This window comes from Euleptes europaea, chromosome 18 (genome assembly GCF_029931775.1).
Source record: "Euleptes europaea isolate rEulEur1 chromosome 18, rEulEur1.hap1, whole genome shotgun sequence".
Classification (NCBI taxonomy): Eukaryota; Metazoa; Chordata; class Lepidosauria; order Squamata; family Sphaerodactylidae; genus Euleptes; species Euleptes europaea.
The window spans coordinates 35,933,061-35,950,901 of NC_079329.1; the positions used below are offsets into that span (position 1 = coordinate 35,933,061).

At 44.6% G+C, this 17,841-nt stretch overlaps 1 protein-coding gene across 1 annotated transcript in view; it reads right to left on the minus strand.

Moving 5' to 3' along the window:
- Positions 1-2,825: 2,825 nt before the first annotated feature.
- IKZF3 (IKAROS family zinc finger 3) overlaps positions 2,826-17,841 on the minus strand; it is a 56,796-nt gene continuing 41,780 nt past the window's right edge. Inside the window, exon 5 of the mRNA XM_056863380.1 lies at positions 2,826-3,529. Within this exon, the coding sequence (XP_056719358.1) occupies positions 2,826-3,529 (704 nt within the window). The remainder of the gene's footprint in view (positions 3,530-17,841) is intronic.

Sequence of the window (17,841 nt, forward strand, 5' to 3'; positions counted from 1 at the left end):
TAGTGGGAGATCTCCAGGTGCTACCTGGAGGGTGGCAACCCAATCAGCAGGTCCCTCAAGCACCCACTCTCCCCCTATAAAGTCTCATGGGGACAGGATCCCCAGTTTTCAATAGTGAAACCATGCAAGCATGAATGGCTGAAGGCCCCTCTCCTCTTCTTGTAGAACCCCCATGTGAATCAGGGCCGTGCAAGCCTTCGTGTGCCTTTAAAAGACTGACCAAGCTCTGCCATCACCATACTCTGCTCCTGATTTGCCACATTCTGCCTCAGCCCTGCCTACTGATCCTGTCAAAGGGGTCAGCCTTTTTAGAAGTCAGAACCCAGCAACCATATATATGTGGAGGTTGTGAGCAGGCCAGAAAGAGAAGTGCCCCTATTAAAATAACCACATGTGATTTGAAACCATTTGGGTGAATTCCCGCACAGGCACACACGTGCCCAGGTTGGGATACCAAGGCCAAAAACTGCCATTGTTGGCGACATTTATACAAGCTTTATCAATGCTAGAAGTGCCATTTTTTGCATCCTTGATGCTGACAGGGAAACTCAAGTCTACAAAGAAGCTGTTTAATGTGTAATGGGACTGACCCCATATGCACACCCCCCCCAGAACATTGGGAACAGCAACATGAGAATTCACAGTATACAGAAAAAAATGGGCTGGAGCCAGAGATCATTTGGGTGGGGATGGGGGTTGACAAGGGGGATTCCCAGCCCTGGAATCTCTTTTTGACGCCATCTTTTTGGGAGCCAGCGTGATGTAGTGGTTAACAGCAATGATTTGGAGCGGTGGACTTTAATCTGGTGAACCAGGTTTGATTTCCCACTCCTCCACATGAGCGGCAGACGCTAATCTGGTGAACTGGATTTGTTTCCCCAATCCTACACACGAAGCCAGCTGGGTGACCTTGGGCTAGTCACAGCTCTCTTAGAGCTCTCTCAGCCCCACCTACCTCCCAGGGTGTCTGTTGTGGGGAGGGGAAGGGAAGGTGATTGTAAACCGGTCTGAGTCTCCCTTAAGTAGTAGAGAAAGTCGGCATATAAAAACCAACTCTTCTTCTTATTCATCTTCCAAGGCCAGCTTGTGCAGTCATCAGAATGAAGTCGAAGAGCTTTCCGTGGACTGTACCACATTTGACAGCACATGAAATACATAATACAACAGAATGCTCCACCACATCAAAAAGTTCCCCACACACAAAAAAGCAGCAAGCCATGGAAATGGGTAGTATTTTCTCATACATGCCATTATTCCATAAGCGGGGACTTTTTTTTCCACGTCAGGGAACACATGAAGCTTCCTTACAACGAGTCAGACTCTTGATCTATCTACTCTGACTGGCAGCAGCTCTCCAAGGTCTCAGGTGAATGTCCTTCACATCACTTTCAACCTGATTCTTTCTGAAAACTGGAGTTTGAACCTAAGACCTTCTGCATGCCAAGCATGTGAATCAGGGCTGTGCAAACCTTCATGCCCCTTTAAGAGACCCTACCACTGAGCCACAGCCCCTGCCTAAATGAAGCTACTCAGACTATCAGCCTATCAAGCTAAAAGTATTGTCTACTCTGACAGGCAGCAGCTCTCCAGGATGTCAGATGGAGGGTCTTTCCAGAAATGGAGCCTGACAGATGTCTTGTCTTTGAGCCCAGGCTAGAAATGGATAAAGCCTTTTATTCAGGAATATGTCTCTAAACTTGATAATCTGAGGGTTCTTTTAGCAGGGGTGGATTTTAATACTACATTGGCAGTTGCCAAATTTCTTTCCCAGTCAATTAAGATTAAAAAAATACTAATTTCCTTATGGGCTATTCAGATAGTTCCTTTCCCCCCTTTTTATTTTGGTCTAAGTGTGACATTGTTCAGGGCTGAATTGGCCATATGAACAGTATCATTAAAGTTTTTATCTCTGAGCCCTTGGACACGTGTAACATAACACAGCAGTCCTAAACAGAGTTACACCCTTCTAACTTTACTGACTTTAATGGAGTTAGAAGGGTATAACTCTACTTAGGATAGCACTAACAAGACTGGGAAAGATTTGCTACCTCCTTCTGCTGATTGTGTAAATTGGTCCTAGGTCTTGGAATATATGATAAACTGTTAACACAGCAGCATCTCTGAGCATGTACAAAGTACTTTCCCATCATCAGATAATATGCCCAGCCACCCCCAAATACCTAATACTCAACTGTGAACTTTGACACTGTTCTTGTTAGATCAAGACATGACACACTGTGGAGGCAAGGAGAGCCTATTTCAGCACAGTATGCAGACGCAGCAGAACCATTACATTATAAATGATATAGAAAAAATACTGAATACACTATTGTTGAGACAAGTTTAAAAAGAAAGGTCGTTTAAGATGTGTCTACACTACAAATGTCAAACTGATTTAACTCTCCTGGCCCTTGGTCAAGGATCCTGGGGACTATAGTTCTCCAAAGATTAGCAGTGCACCCCTAAACAGAATTATGCCCTTCTAAGCCCATTAGTTTCAATGGACCTAGGGACTTTAGAAGGGCATGACTCTGTTTAAGATTGCACTGTTAATATCCTAATGAAATATGGAGTATATTCCTAAATGGAATCATGCCATTCTAAGCTCACTGGCTTCAATGGATTTAGAAGGGCATAATTCTGTTTAGGATCGCACTGTTAGGATGTTAATAAAATATCCACAACAGCCTCGCAAAACCATGATTCCCAGGGTGATAGTGAGAGAAGCCACAATGCTTAAATGAGCTTCAGACAGGTTTTAAGTTTGTGGTGTAGACACGTTCACTTGGCTTCTGCCAAAAAAAAAAAAAAATGACGGAGGAGTTTCATCTGAGTCCGATTCTGTGCTCGCCACGGACTATGTGGGAGGAGAACTCGTATTTGTTGTGGCTTCTGTGGCCACACACATTACACTCGAAAGGGTCACGGAAGCCGTGGCACCCCATGTGGATGGTGAACATCACATAATCCAAGAAGAGGACTCGGCAGTGGTCACATCGATAGACCCCAATGGGTTCGCCTTCCTTGTTGAAGACCTTCAAGACATCGCGGGGACAGACCGGAGGTGGCCTGAAGAGGTCATATACCCTCACATGCTCCTTGAAGGACAGAAGACCGTTATGACTCTGCAGGGTAGGAGGAGGACCAGGCTGGCCTGGGTGATAGGCATGGCTCTGGTGTTCTTCTTGGTTGCTGTCCGAGTCTGTGGAATCTTGGCCACTGTTGTTTGGAGAGAGATCCCTTTCGGAAGGTACGGTCTTGTCCCTCAGCTGGGCGTGGCCCTTCTCCACGTCCTGTGGGCTGCCGTTGGGCACTTCGTTGCGGGTGAGCGCAAGGGGGTACAGGCTGCTGATCACAGGCACCATCTCGGAGGTTGGGGCCGTTGGAGTCTGCACGAGAGGGCGCAGTGCATCTGCACTGAGGTAGCCGATGGCTTGATCCACCATGCATCCTTGCAGCACAGGGTCCCTCTCCTTCTCGTACATGAAGCTGGGGCTGTAATTCATCTCAAAGCTGGGCCGTTTTTCACCTGCAACAAAGAGAAGTACACTCGAGCAGTTACACGAGGTTCTAAAACAGGGGTCCCCAACCTTTTTGTGACACAGGGCGGTGGGCACAATCACAAAATGGCTGCCATGGGAGGTGGAGCCAATCATAAAATGTCAGGGAGCGAGGCTATATACAACTCTAATAGTACCTCTTCAACATTTCAGGGCTATTTTTTTGGGGGGGAGTGGGGGGGGGAAGCTTCTATACAGCTTTGTTCTGTAATTTTCCACCTTCTGTGTCACTGCATTTCCCCCCAAACAGTGTCGTGACATGGGAAGATCAACCCGCAGCTGAACTATGCACCTACTCACATCTGAGATAAGTAAACTTATTTTGGAGGGAAAACAGGGATTGGAAAACCTGGGGAAATCACGGATGGAAGCAAGCTGAGCCCCGAGGGAGAGGAACGTCATGTATAATCCCCGCAAAGAATTGGGACATTCGCGGGAGAATCGCAAGACAAATCAACCATGCATAACCGACCTAAGTGGTTCTCAGCTTTTCATATCTTACATCCCATCAATCGCCTTAGGTCGCACCAAAACATTAACAAAAAGCCCACTTTTCCCAAGAAGTGGCATACCGTTTACAGGCATGCCGTTTCTTACGTCTGTCATTTACCATAAAATTTCAGGGCATAAAAAAATTACAGAAGCACAATGGATAGTCAGCAGAAAGCGGCCAATCAAAGACACTTGCTGGTGGGCCTGGAGGACATGGGATTAGCAGAAACACCAAATGTCCAAGGTGACCACTAGCATGCCGAAAGGTCCCAGATGGTTAATCCAAGGCAGGCAGGGTTGGCAGGAAATGTTGCATCACACTTAGAATCATAGAGTTGGAAGGGACCACCAGGGCCATCAAGTCCAACCCCCTGCACAATGCAGGAAATTCACAACTACTTTCCCCCTCCACACCCCTAGTGACCAGAAGATGGCCAAGATGCCCTCCCTCTCATCATCTGTCTAAGGTCACAGAATCAGCATTACTGACAGATGGCCATCTAACCTCTTCTTAAAAACCTCCAGGGAAGGAGAGCTTACCACCTCCCGAGGAAGCCTGTTCCACTGAGGAACCGCTCTAACTGTTAGAAAATTCTTCCTAATGTCTAGACGGAAATTTTTTTGATTTAATTTCAACCCATTGGTTCTGGTCCGACCTTCTTGAGCAACAGAAAACAACTCGGCACCCTCCCCTATATGACAGCCCTTCAAGTACTTGAAGGGCTGTCCACTTGCAGGTGGACATGGGGATTGAGGGAGAGCGAATTCATAGTAATTGTTATTAAAATTTTGCATCCTGTCTAGAAAACGTCTGCATCCTATCAATGGTACAAGTGCCACCAGTTGAGAACCACACGAAGCTTCCTTCTGAGTCAGACCACTGGTCCATCCCGGTCAGTCTTCCCTATTCTGACTAGCAGTGGCTCTCCAGGGTCTCAGGTGGAGGGCTTTCACAGCACTTATTGCCTGATCCTTTTACCTGAAGACGGCAGGGGTTGCACCTGGGACTTTCTGCCTGCAAAGCAGATAACTCCACCACTGTGCCACTCCACAAATAATGCTCCCTTGTGCTGAGTCATAGGCCTTTTATGCAGGGACGTTTTCCCTGCTGTCACCCTGCCGACTGCTTTGGAGCTTCCCTTTGATTATTCATGCCTTTTCCGCCCTTCAGAGGTAGCCTCGGTCTCCCCGTGTGTTTTGCCCGCATTTTCCAGATGCTGTTTTAGCCCAAATCTGGAAAATGTGGGCAAAACGTGCGGGGAGAGCGAGGTTTTTCCTGAAGGGAGGAAAAGCCATGAATAATCAAAGGGAAGCCCCAAAGCAGTTGGCAGGGTGACTGCGGGGAAAACGTCCCTGCATAAAAGGCCCATACTCTTGGTCTATCAGAATCAGTCTTGTCTATTCTGACTGGTAGCAGTTCTCCAAGGTCTCAGGTGGAGGTCTTTCACATCACCTACTATTGGATGCTTTCAGGTGGAGATGCCAGGAATTGAACTTGGGACCTTCTGCACACAAAGCAGATGCTCTGCCACTGAGCCATGAACCCTACCTCTTAGAAGAGCAGTTCTTACCAATCCAAATCTCCAATGCAAGCATGCCCTACCCTCCTGTGTGAAAGGAAAAGCCTGCATATGCATGAGGGTTTCCTATTGGGTATGAGCAGTGTGGTTGTGTTCACAGCAGCAGCAGTTAACACACCCTGTGCACGATGTGCACCGTGCATGAATCTGAGTCACTGGATTACAGTCCAAGAGCACAGCCAACTGTGCATGCAGAAAGGGAAGGCTGCTTGTGCACTCCACATTTGGATGTACACACACACAAAACATGCATGCATTTATACCAAGTTGTGAGCAGGTCTCTGTAGACCCTCACCCTTTTTTTTTTTTTAAAAAGGCAGATCTTCATCAGAGTAACACTAAAGTCTGCAGTTAGAAAAGGTGAATTCAACAACCTGAATGTAGTGTTACAGACTGAATATTGTGTGCCAATTAAGGTGATTGAATCCAATCACAGGCACAGTAGCACCCATGAACTGAGATTCCCAGAGGCTCCACAGAGCTTTTCCTCCTTCTCACCTTACCTGGAAGTGTGCGAGCCTCTCTTGTGTCCCTATCCTCTCCCTGCTGGACTTGATGGGCCTTGGTCTGATCCAGCAGGGCTTTTCTTATGTTCTTAATGCTCTAGAGCGGAGCTCCCCAAACTTTTTGTGCCTGGAGCACTTTGAGAATACTCAGGATAGTGGGCACAATCACAAAATGGCTGCTGCAGGAGGCGGCACCAACCACACAGGGGAAAGCCCAAGCACGGGGGGCGAGGAGGGATGGTTTTTAAAAATACACTGGGACAGAGGAGTGAGAGAGAATAAAACCAGTCCTGTGGGGCCAACTGCCACTGAAACAATGCTATTTCAAACTGCACAGCCAATGGGATCTTCAGTGGCCATTCAGAAGTCCTGCTAGATAATAGCCCACCCACTTTCTAAAAACACTTGGTGGGCACCAGGGAAGGTGCCATAGCACCCACGGGTACCATGTTGGGGATCCCAGCTCTAGAATATGAATACGGTGTAATACACAGAACAAGAAAGGGATGAAGAGAGATTCATTTATTTCCTTCATGTATATTTCTTTTCTCTTTTCTCCCCAACTGGGACCCAAAGTAGCATACAACATTCTCTTCTCTTTTTTGTCTTTATGACAATCTTGTAAGGTAGGTTAGGCTGAGAGTGTGCAACTGACCCAAGGTCACCCAGCCAGCTTCCATGGCTGAGCAGGGATTGATACCTGAGTCTCCCAGATTCCTAATCCAACACTCCACTCCACTGCTCACACACCTCTCATATCCCTGTAACAACCTGTTGGCTGAGAAGGAGGGTCTTTTGCATGGGACTGGGCTGTGCTCTTATTCATCAGGAAAGAAATATTGTAAGAACACTGAAACTCCACTGCTGACCGCTAAAAATTCTACTCAGCCTCCCAGTATTGCCTGAACATATCTTCTTAAGGACTAAAAACTTGGCAATAAAATGTAAACGGGAATGTCACGATCTTCAGTACCATACCCAATATGGAGTTCTGCATTTTGGTGATTGCAGTCACAGAATCACCAAATGAACTTAGCCTTGGTCCCAAGAAAATGGAATTCTGCTGACACGGTCAGCTGTTTTCTTGTGCAAAACATAACAGCGCATGCAAGCATTCATATCCTCCAAGCTGATAAAAATTTGAATGTCAAACCCTTGAGATAGTTATCGCTGTCAGTTCTATGAGTCAAGGACCATGAAATTCGTCAGACAGTGCTGTGGATAGAAGTGAAACCATCTGCTCACGTTTCTGCAGTAACTTGCTTGAGATAGAGCTGCAAATCTTGGGCTCCATCAGATAGCTAAAAGGAATTGCAAAACGAAAAAAAAAAATCCCCCTTGGCATGACATTTCTCTGTGACTCATAACGCCACTTCTACAAAAGACAAATTCAAGAAAATTCTTCGGCAAGGACTTCAAGGGATGCTAAGCGTTCTCATTTTGTTTTGCTTTGTTTTGAAATTGCAGCTGCAGATTAACTAGCATTGTTCTGATGGGCAGGGCACACACAAAAGAGTGCTTGTGTACTGGAATGGAGTGCTGTATCTCTGTGCTGGAAGATGTACTGCGTCTTCCTGCAGGGACTCTTATCACTAGCTCTGTTCACACGGTGCAGTGAATGCACATGCATCCTAGATGTGCATGCATACATCTGTTCGCAAGAAAGGCCCAATGTACGTTCACTTTACAAAATCACACCGGAGACCAGCACCTGTATAAAACTGGGTTTAAATGACACAATAAGTTATACATGTAATGAGCATAACACAAGAATTATGCATAAAGAAAAATCAAGCATACACTGTACATGGAAGCCCTGTTCACAAGTTACAAGGAAAGCACGTACCTTGCATGTATAGGGCATATGGATTTTTCTTTATATGTGCTTTGAGTAATTCTCATATCACATTCAATGCATGTCCAGCTGAATGTGTGATTCAAACTCCCACTAGGGTTGTGCATATCGATATACCCGAACCAAAAATAAACCTGAAATAAGCCGTTTTGGCAATATTCGGGTTTTAGGTAGACCAAATACCAAAACTTGGGAATCTGCCCAAAGCCGACAAGGTGATTCCTGATTTTTTGGGTTCGGCTATTCGCCTTTGCTCAGATGCACAGCTCTGTACTTTCTCCCATTTTTCTATCTTTGACTGGTTTTGTTAGGGCCCATTAGTTGGGATCCTTTTGAAGTAGGGGTCGTGTAATTGCAGCCAACTTGGTCTGACCAACCATTCAGTGGGTTAATCTAGATGAAGCATAAGGGTTTTTAAAAAGACTGGGCTCACCCAGTCCCGTCGGGAGGGATACACCCTCCAACTAAAAAGAACTAGCTTTGATAGCTGCTCACACCACCAAGCTTCCGAAGGAGACTTCCTCACCCGCACAGATGAGCAGGCTCCTTCAGAACAGCCCTCGTGGTCGAGACTTCAGCTGGCTCCGATATCACCTTCCCCTGAAAACCGGGTTTCAAAAAGAAGTAGTGGCTTCATTTCCCCGCCCCGTGACCATCTCTCGAAATCAGATTTTTAAAATTTTATATATTTATTTACTTTGTGACTTATAGCCCTGCCTCCCTGGCCGAAGCCAGCTCAGGGCGGGTAACATCATACAAAAGCATTAATACATCAATAATCAAATTAATCACAAAATCTAAATTTAAAACAATAAAATCCCAATTTAAAACTTAAAAACTACAAAATTGCAGATGGCGCCTAAACACTACTTGTGTTGCCGGATATTTGTAGCAGGTTACCCCTCAGTTGACATTAATAATATAACAGAAGGGGGGAGAATAGGGATGACCGTAGGGATGACCATAGTAAAGGACTGTTCACAGGATGTCATTTGCCACCAAAAGAAATGTTTTCCATGCCTTATTTTTCTTGCCTTTAAGCCTTTTTCCTCAGTTTTGAAGCTGATTTGCATGGACATCATGCTATGCGCCCTGGATATGAAGGAAGCCTCAGACTTTGAGGTGCCAGCCTGCCAATCGCCTCTTTCCACCAGTCCTCAGCAATGCTGAACTTCTGAACCTGAAAACTGATGGACAGCTCAGCTCGCAAATCCCTCGAGGATGGGGCGACCCCTTTGCTGGCCCATAAAATTGGACCCCCTGTTCCGAAGTTCACCAAACTTTGGTGACCATCTAAGGAGAGTCCCTTGTAGCCACGCTGCAAATTTGGTGACTCTACCTCCAAAAATGCTTCCACAGGAGCTTTGAAAAAAATCCCCATATACTATAATGGACCTGAATTTTTTTTTGGTAAACCTGGAAATAAAGCCAAAATTCCCCCTTACTGGCATGGGTATTTGGCTTATTCTGGATTTACCCAAAAAAATTGGGCCCAATAAACCCAAACCCAAAATTTACTGAATTTTTTTTGCACGACCCTAACCCTATCTAGTCACCAGGCTCTGGTTTCATTTAAGTGAACACGTGTTGGCTCTTTCTAGCTAATAGGTAGGGTTGCCAGCTCTGGTTAGGGAAATATCTGAAGATTTTGGGGGTAGAGCCTGAGGAGGATGGGGTTTGGGGAGGGAGGGACTTCAGTGGGGTATAATACCATAGAGTCCACCTTCCAAAGTGGCCATTTTCTCCAGGGGAACTGATCTCTGTCACATGGAGATCAATTGTAATCCCAGGCGATCTCCAGCCACCACCTGGAGGTTGGCAACCCTACTAATAAGATGCATGTCTGTTCACTGTAACATGTGAACAGGGCTGGATTGTTCATGTGCAATTTCCTTTGAAACTGCTTTGTTTGAGGGCTGTTGGAGGGGAAAATATTACTCTTGAATACTCAAATATTCAGAAGTATGCTTGCAGTTCAAACAACATGACAGGTATGACATTTAGCACTGCCCTTGTTCAAATATGAAGCACCACGGTTAGGGCAACTTTGAATAAAGCGTTCCTTTCCCATGGAGAGAATGTTTATCTCACCCATTTCACTAGAATAGAGGGGAAAACTCGGGGAGGGATAGTGGGCACCCCGGGTGCTGGTTCTGCCATTCTCTGCCCTGGAAAAGTCTCTGAAAAGCAACACCAAGCAAGAAAAGGCCCCATATCTGGTGCGTTCACAGAAATTCTGGCAGCATGGAAACTTGAAAGCCTTCCCCCACAAAGGCAAACCCCAAACTGGAAAGGTTGAGTCAGTGAAAAACAGGAGACAACGGGAAGACCAGTTTCCACCTGTTCCCTTGTACCCAGTCGGATCTATTTAATTGGGTCACAGCAGCTGCACATACCTATGTATATTTATCCCAGGTGGCACACCACAAGATGACCCAGAAAACCTGGGTACCATTTCAACTGCAAACAAGAGCATTTAAAAAAAAAGAGAGAGAATAGAATTGTGCACATGTGTGGTGTGTGAAATTATTGCAGGAGGGGCGGTTCTGGACATTTTTATGACACGTTTATCCCCCCCCCCCCCGGCTAATGTTTATTTGAGATTGGACTGGGCTGGTTCAGAGCAATTTGTTTCCCCCGCCCCCCATCTATTTATCCAATATGGTAGTGCGGGGGGACGGGATTTATCTTCCTCTTTTTGTTCTGATGGACTCAGCATGAGAAGAGTTTTTTAAATCAACTAAAAAAAAGACCTCCCCTGCTACATCATGAAATGGAACCACTTCAAACTACCACCTGCCTCATTCTGAACAATGTGCAGAGTAACTATAAACAGGCCTGCAGACACCATTTTTAAATAATCCCCCACATAAAAAACAACCCTCCTTGCAATTTTTTTTTAAAAAACTAGCATATTTGGGAGAAAAGTTCTAGCCCAGCACATTTCTTGCTTGCTTAGTTTTCTACCTGCAAGGAGAAGATTTTTGTACATAGGGAAAGTTAAAAAATGTGATTTTCCCATCTGCAATCTGCCTGGGTAATGGGGTGACCTATTTGTGGGCCCATAAAATTGGACCCGCTGTCCCATAGTTCACCAAACTTTGGTGACTATCGAAGGAGAGTCCCTTGCAGCCACACTGCAAATTTGGGGACTCTACCTCCAAAAATACACACACACCCAGGAGCTTTGGATTTTTCAGTAAACCCGAAAATAAGCCAAATACCCATATTTACCAGTATGGGTATTCGGCTTATTTCAGGTTTACTGAAAAAAATCAGGCTGAAAAAACCTGAACCTGAAATTTACTGATTTCCCCCCCTAAAACCCTATGCACCACAAATTGTATTTAGGAGGTATCTCTGTTGGCCCTGATATGGTAGAGTCCAAAGGTTAAAAAAAAGGACCATACTGATTCAGGTTGCAGGTGGGGGAAATCACATTTTTTATGCTCTTCCACGTATCAAGCTCACCACAAGCTGAAAACTAGCACTACAGGGAAGAAGATGGGATGGGCTTGATCTTTTCTCCCGGATTTCTGTTTTGCTAAAACCTGTGGTCTACCAGAGTCTGCAGGTGAAGGACGTCCAACATCTCAATTATCTGCTGTGCCTCAGTAATGGCCCATCATGTTCTACCCCTGAGCCAAGGTTGCAGGAAGCTTTGGCTGTTCCGCCCACATCATGGTGTCTAATCTCTTCCTCCATGCGTAAAGAGCCTTTCCTAAGAAAACCTTCCCCTCCAGCCCATCTTTTCACATCAGCATTTAAGGTCAGACAGGGGGCCGGTGGAGGCACATGATGAAGGATCAAAGAGGGAGAGTGAGTCACACTTTTTTTTAAAAAAGCACATCTTACACATGATTACCACAACATCCAAAAAAAGAAGAAAAGATTTCGGAGAACAGCCTTGCTAAGACACCCCGGATGTCTCCCTGTCCCACTCACTCTGCAAGCATCCACACTGCGTGGAAAGGGCACACCACAAAGCCCTATAACTCCTGTTGCCCTAACCAACCAGCCCCATTGCAGATCAGGCTGCTGAACCTATTTCTTGTTTTTGAAAATGTATATCCTGCCTCTCCAGAGATCTGATATGATTGTAGCTCTAATCATGGTAGTGATTCACTGGTAAAATTTCTGTTGGAAGACAGGAACTCTACTGTTTCCCTCATGGTAGCAAAGTTCTGCCGCGCTGTACTCAGGAAGAAGGGAGTTTAATCACTTAATGAGAAACCAAATTAACTGCATATCATTTAGGACTGAACCTCAATTGTAGGGTGCCGATCTTGTAACAAATATTAGAATGTCTAGATTATGTAGTCTGCAAATGTTACTGAATTAATGTAATAATGCCTTGATACCCTTTTCCTGCTTCTTTTTAAATTATCCTTCCTTTTATCCCTTAGAAGCTCCTTGATCAATTGATCTTGAGCAGCATATATCTAGTGTTGGAGGGATATAAGGATTGAAACAAATCTTGCCACTGACAATGTACCTATCGCTTAGTAAAAAAGGCATTATGTCAGTCACAGAGGCATTGGATTTGTATATTAAAAGGGGGGAAATATAGTGCGATCGCTTTTTAAATTATGGATGTATTGGATTTTGTATGCTGGCCAATGGCTCTTTATTGAGTGTGTTTGCAAATATGAGTTTTTGCAACACATTCCAGTAGGGTTGCCAGGTCCCTTGTGGCCACCAGCCAAGGATGGCAGGATAGGGTTGCCAGATCCAGGTTGGGAAACTCCTGGAGATTTGGGGATGGAGCCTGGGGAGGACAGGGATCTCATGGGGTACAATACCATAGAGTCCCCCCTCCAAAGCATCCATTTTCTCCAGGGGAATTGATCTCTGTAGTCTGGAGGTGAGCTGTAATTCCAGGGGATCCCCAGGCCCCACCTGGAGGCTGGCAACTGTAGCCTCCATAGAGCAGGGCCTCAGGGAATTGTCTTAGTTCATAGGCATGTTCCCTTCTCCTATAGTCAGATTTCTGTCAGCTTCACTGTTAAGCGCCCGAGTGGGTCTCATGATCTGAGACCAAGGTAAAGCAGAGCTGAGGATGGCAGGGAAGGCCACACTGCCCAAACCTCTATAGTCCACTTTCCCATCCTTATGTCTAACAGCCAAGGTGCTGGGCCCCAATATGGAGCAAAATAAATAAATAAATCCACAAAATAGGTCTAGCCTTGGCTACAATTGACAGGTCCACAAATCCTGGGAACGCCCCCCCCCCCCCGAAAAAATCCAAATTATATTTTTTAAATGTCAAAATTGATGTCCGCACATGCACTGACATGCACTGTGAAAGCTTAAAGTCCACATTGCCCAAACCTCTATAGTTTTCTTTCTCATCTATAGTTCCCATCTATAGTTCTCTTTCCCATCCTTATGTCTAACAGCCAAGGCGCTGAGACCCATATGGAGAAAAATAAAAAAATAAAAAAAATAAATCCACAAAATAGGTCTAGCCTTGGCTAGAATTGACAGGTCCATAAAGCCTGGGGGAAAACCCTGGAAAAATCTAAATTATATTTTTTAAATGTTAAAATTGATGTCCGCGCATGCACTGACATAGAAGAAGAAGAAGAGTTGGTCTTTATATGCTGACTTTCTCTACCTTTTAAGTAGAATCAAACCAGCTTACCTTATCTTCCTCTCCCCACAACAGACACCTTGTGAGGTAATTGAGGCTGAGAGAGTTCAAAGAGAACTGTGACTAACCCAAGGTTACCCAGCTGGCTTCATGTGTAGCAGTGGGGAAACCAACCTGGTTCACCAGATTAGCATCTGCCGCTCATGTGGAGGAGTGGGGAATCAAACCCGGTTCTCCAGATCAGAGTCCACCGCTCCAAACCACTACACCATGCTGGCTCTCCATAGAAGAAAACCTCACAGTGCATGGATGGCTTATCAGATAGCCCTGGTCATTCAAGATGGAGGAAGATGATGCTGAGAAGCTGAGGGTGGAGGGAAGTAGAGTTGAGGGTAGAAAGAGCCTGAGTGGGTGGGGTGGGGGAAGCAGAGATGGAGCCAGGGAGAAAATTGAGCCAGCACAGGTAGGACCGGCAGGGGAATGCGATTTCCATTCTGATAACTACACCACAGTAGCCAACTCTTTCACACACCAAAATGTGCCACCCCTGACTTACATCGATTATTTTCTGCTAAGTCAGGGATATGGAAGAAATGGAGGAAAACTGGATGCCCATCGAATTGGAACCCCTGACCCAAACTTCACCAAACTTGGGGGGTTCTTCTGAGGAGAGTCATGTGAAGCAGTGCCGTACATTTGGTGCCTCTACCTGGATAGATGAGAACATCCCCTTTTGGATCCCACAAAACTGGACCCTCTCTGACCCACACATCACCAAACTTGGAGGTTCTTCTAAGGATAATCACCTGCAGCTATGCTGCAAATTTGGTGCCTCTACCTTAAAAAACAGACCCCCCCAGAGTCTTGAAAAAATTCCCTATAGACTTTAATGGAGCCAAAAATTTCCGGATAACCAGAAAAAAGCCAAAAATACCCATTTGGGTATGGGTATTTGGCTTTGTTCAGCTTTTCCAAAAAATTTCAGGTCCAATAAACCCAAATCCGAAAAATACTAGGGGGGAAATTGATGCACAGTCCTATGGAGAAAACCCGGTCTTTTAAGAACCTGAAATGCAGCAAAAACACTATGGGGAAACAGCCTCTGAGCCCTGGTTTATTTTCACTATTTAGGCCATGTTTCCCTGCTTCTTTGGGTGGTTTCCTTGTTGCTGTTAATTGCTATGAGAACTACTTTTACGGCTGTCATTTTCAGTTTTTTTCAGTTTGCAAAAGGGCCGCATGGGACTTTTTCATTATTAGAATCATAGAATCATACAGTTGGAAGGGACCACCAGGGTCATCAAGTCCAACCCCCTGCACAATGCAGGAAATTCACAACTACCTCCCCCACCACACACTCCCAGTGACCAGAAGATGGCCAAGATGCCCTCCCTCTCATCATCTGCCTATTCTTTGACTTTGATGGGTTGAACGTATTTTATTTGTAGGAAACAGTCTTTGAGAACTCTGCGGGAGAGTGTACAGAAATATACGAAATAACATTACAAAATGCATAAATGAAATAAATGGGCCTCCCGTAGTGGGGCAGAGCCCATCTGTTGCAGGTAGCCAGGGTGGGGAGGTGGAGCTGCTGGACAAGGTTGGGGAGTTGTTGTTTTTTGTTTTTTGTTTTTTTTTAATTGTTTTATTGTTTTATAAAGAAGGGTACAGAAGGAAAAAGGGATAGGGTAAAAAATGAAGATATCCAACATACAAATATAGGTCAGTCAGACTACATTGCTCTGCTTTTCTGCATTATGATCATATACTTGTTCTAGTTATTAAAGAGGGAAAAAAATATTCGAGCTAACATATAATCTAACAGTGCATTCCTAAGGAGAGTTACTCCAGTCTAAGCCCATTCATTTCAATGGGCTTAGACTGGAGTAACTCTCCTTAGGAATGAACTGTAAAAGTGATCACCGTGTAAAATTATTAAAATTATTTCTCCATATTATGGAGAAATACAGGGTTGGGGAGTTTAATAGCAGAAGCGATACAACCCAAAAGTTTGGCTGCAAAATTGTGCAGGCTGTAGATACAATTTCCTTGTTAGTTATTTATTTCCTTCTTATTTATCTGTAGAATCTTCAAGTGTTATAATCAAGAAGTGAGACAGATATTTGAGAATACTGCATTTTATTAAATCAATTGTTTTTTATTGTTTTTATTGACTTTAATGTGTTTTAATTCTGTATTTATTGTCTCTTACTGGGCTTTTCCATTTTCTTGTATTTTATTGTGTTGTAAACTGCCTTCAGGACTTTTAGTTAAAGGGCAATCTATAAATAAGGCTTTTTATGCACAGGTTGTTTCCATCGCTGTCAAGGGCCTGAGAACTTTGGGGCTTTGTTTTCATTGTGCATGTATTTCTTGAGCGTTAGAAGTCACTTCGCTCTCCCCTCTTGTTTTCCCCACATTTTGTGGATGCTGTTTTACCCCATTTAATGTCTGCCTTGATCCCACATTGAAAGCTGGTCCGGTGCACACGTGTCAATTTGGGGTTTTCTCCCCAATCCCACTCTTGCTTCTCCCTCCCACGTGTCTTTCCCCTCATCCAACCCCCTCCCCTCAAGCTGGAATACTATGAGGCTGCTTATTTGGTCAGTTTCACAGAAAGTGTTGGTCAGTTTCAGACCTCAGCCTGATCAAACAGTTTTTGTTTGCGACTAGCAAGAACGCTGAAATAATCACAAACTACCTATGCAGCTGCTTATTTGGTCAGTTTCACAGCGAGTGTCATCAGTTTCAGACCTCAGCCTGATTGAACAGGTTTTTTTTGTTTGCGACTAGCGAGAATGCAAGAAGATCTGCATTTTCCCTGGTGATGCATAAATTTAACCCCAAGTACTTTGGGAATTTTGTCAGGGAAACTTCAGCGTTCAAATACCGTCCATCGAGACAGCAGCATATCCAGTGGAAACTACCCATGCATAAAAAGCTTAAACTACACACAACACCCCCATCTCATGTTGTACAGGCCCTGGCAACCTCTTGGCTAGTCAACATCCAAAACAGTGAACAATTGTGTCCCTTGCTCCCTGCTTTTGCAAAGGCTGGGAATTTTTTTTTTTAAGGTCAGTTTTATTTTTGTTTGAGGCATTCAAAGTAGGAGGAGAGGTAATGTCAGTTAGTCAGAGGACTCTGCAGCAAGATCAGATAAAAATGCAGCACCCAGAAACTGGGTTGTACAATAGTGATGGCTGTTCAAACACCAGATGCAAAAAAATCAAGAAATCTGCCTGCTCTGGACTGAAACTCATTTTCCCCCCTCCAGAAATGCGTAGCTGACTGCAGGCTGGTTCTCAAAAGTACAATAACGTCTCACGGGAAGACAGTCTTGGGAGTTTGGGCACTGATTCATTGTGTACGTGTGTGTGCCGTCAAGTCACAGCAGACTTATGGCGACCCCATAGGGTTTTCAAGACAAGAGACGTTCGGAGGTGGTTTGCCATTGCCTGCCTCCCCGTGGGCTGAGAGTTTGGAGAGAATTGTGACCTGGCCTAAGGTCACCCAGTAGGCTTCATGCAAAGGAGCCGGGAATCCAACCCATTTTTCCAGATTAGAGTTTGCCGCTCTTAACCACTACACCATGCTGGCTCCTACTGATTCATTAAGGCTGGGTTTTATGAGGGCGTCAAACTTTCAGTAGTGTTTCCAATTGACCAGAAAAATCTGGGCTTGACCTAACAGCAGAGGTGTGTAGAAATATGACAGCAAAGCTTTTCGCTGCTCGGGGAGAGATGTGATTATTTACTAATGTTAACCCGTCCACCCACTCTAGAAGGCAGAGATCATTTGAAAACCTTGAATTGCTTTAAAAATGGAGCAAAATAGAATTGCTGTAAAAATGGAGCAAAATACAATGGCATGGTGGAGAATTTGTCCCTTTTGTTTGAGGCTATTTTGGATTGGGAGAGCTACTTCCATTGGGCATGAAAAAGAAAATGTTGAACACAAACTTTCCTTCTAACAGTGAGTAGTAACTTTTGTTGATTAAATTGAATTGTTCTTCCAATTTTTTCAAAAACTGGTTTTGATAATATGGAAATACAGATCACTACAACCTTTGAACAGTGGACTAGTATTTTCCAGCTAACCTTTCCAAGATGTCTTGTTTAGCTCTTAAACTACCATCGAAGGGATAAAGGAAACCAGGAATGTTACTGAATATTGTTGCTATTCTGGTTCAATTTGAAAGTGGGAGTTGCTTTCATGGTATCTGAATGTCCAGGATGAAACTACTGCAGTCTTT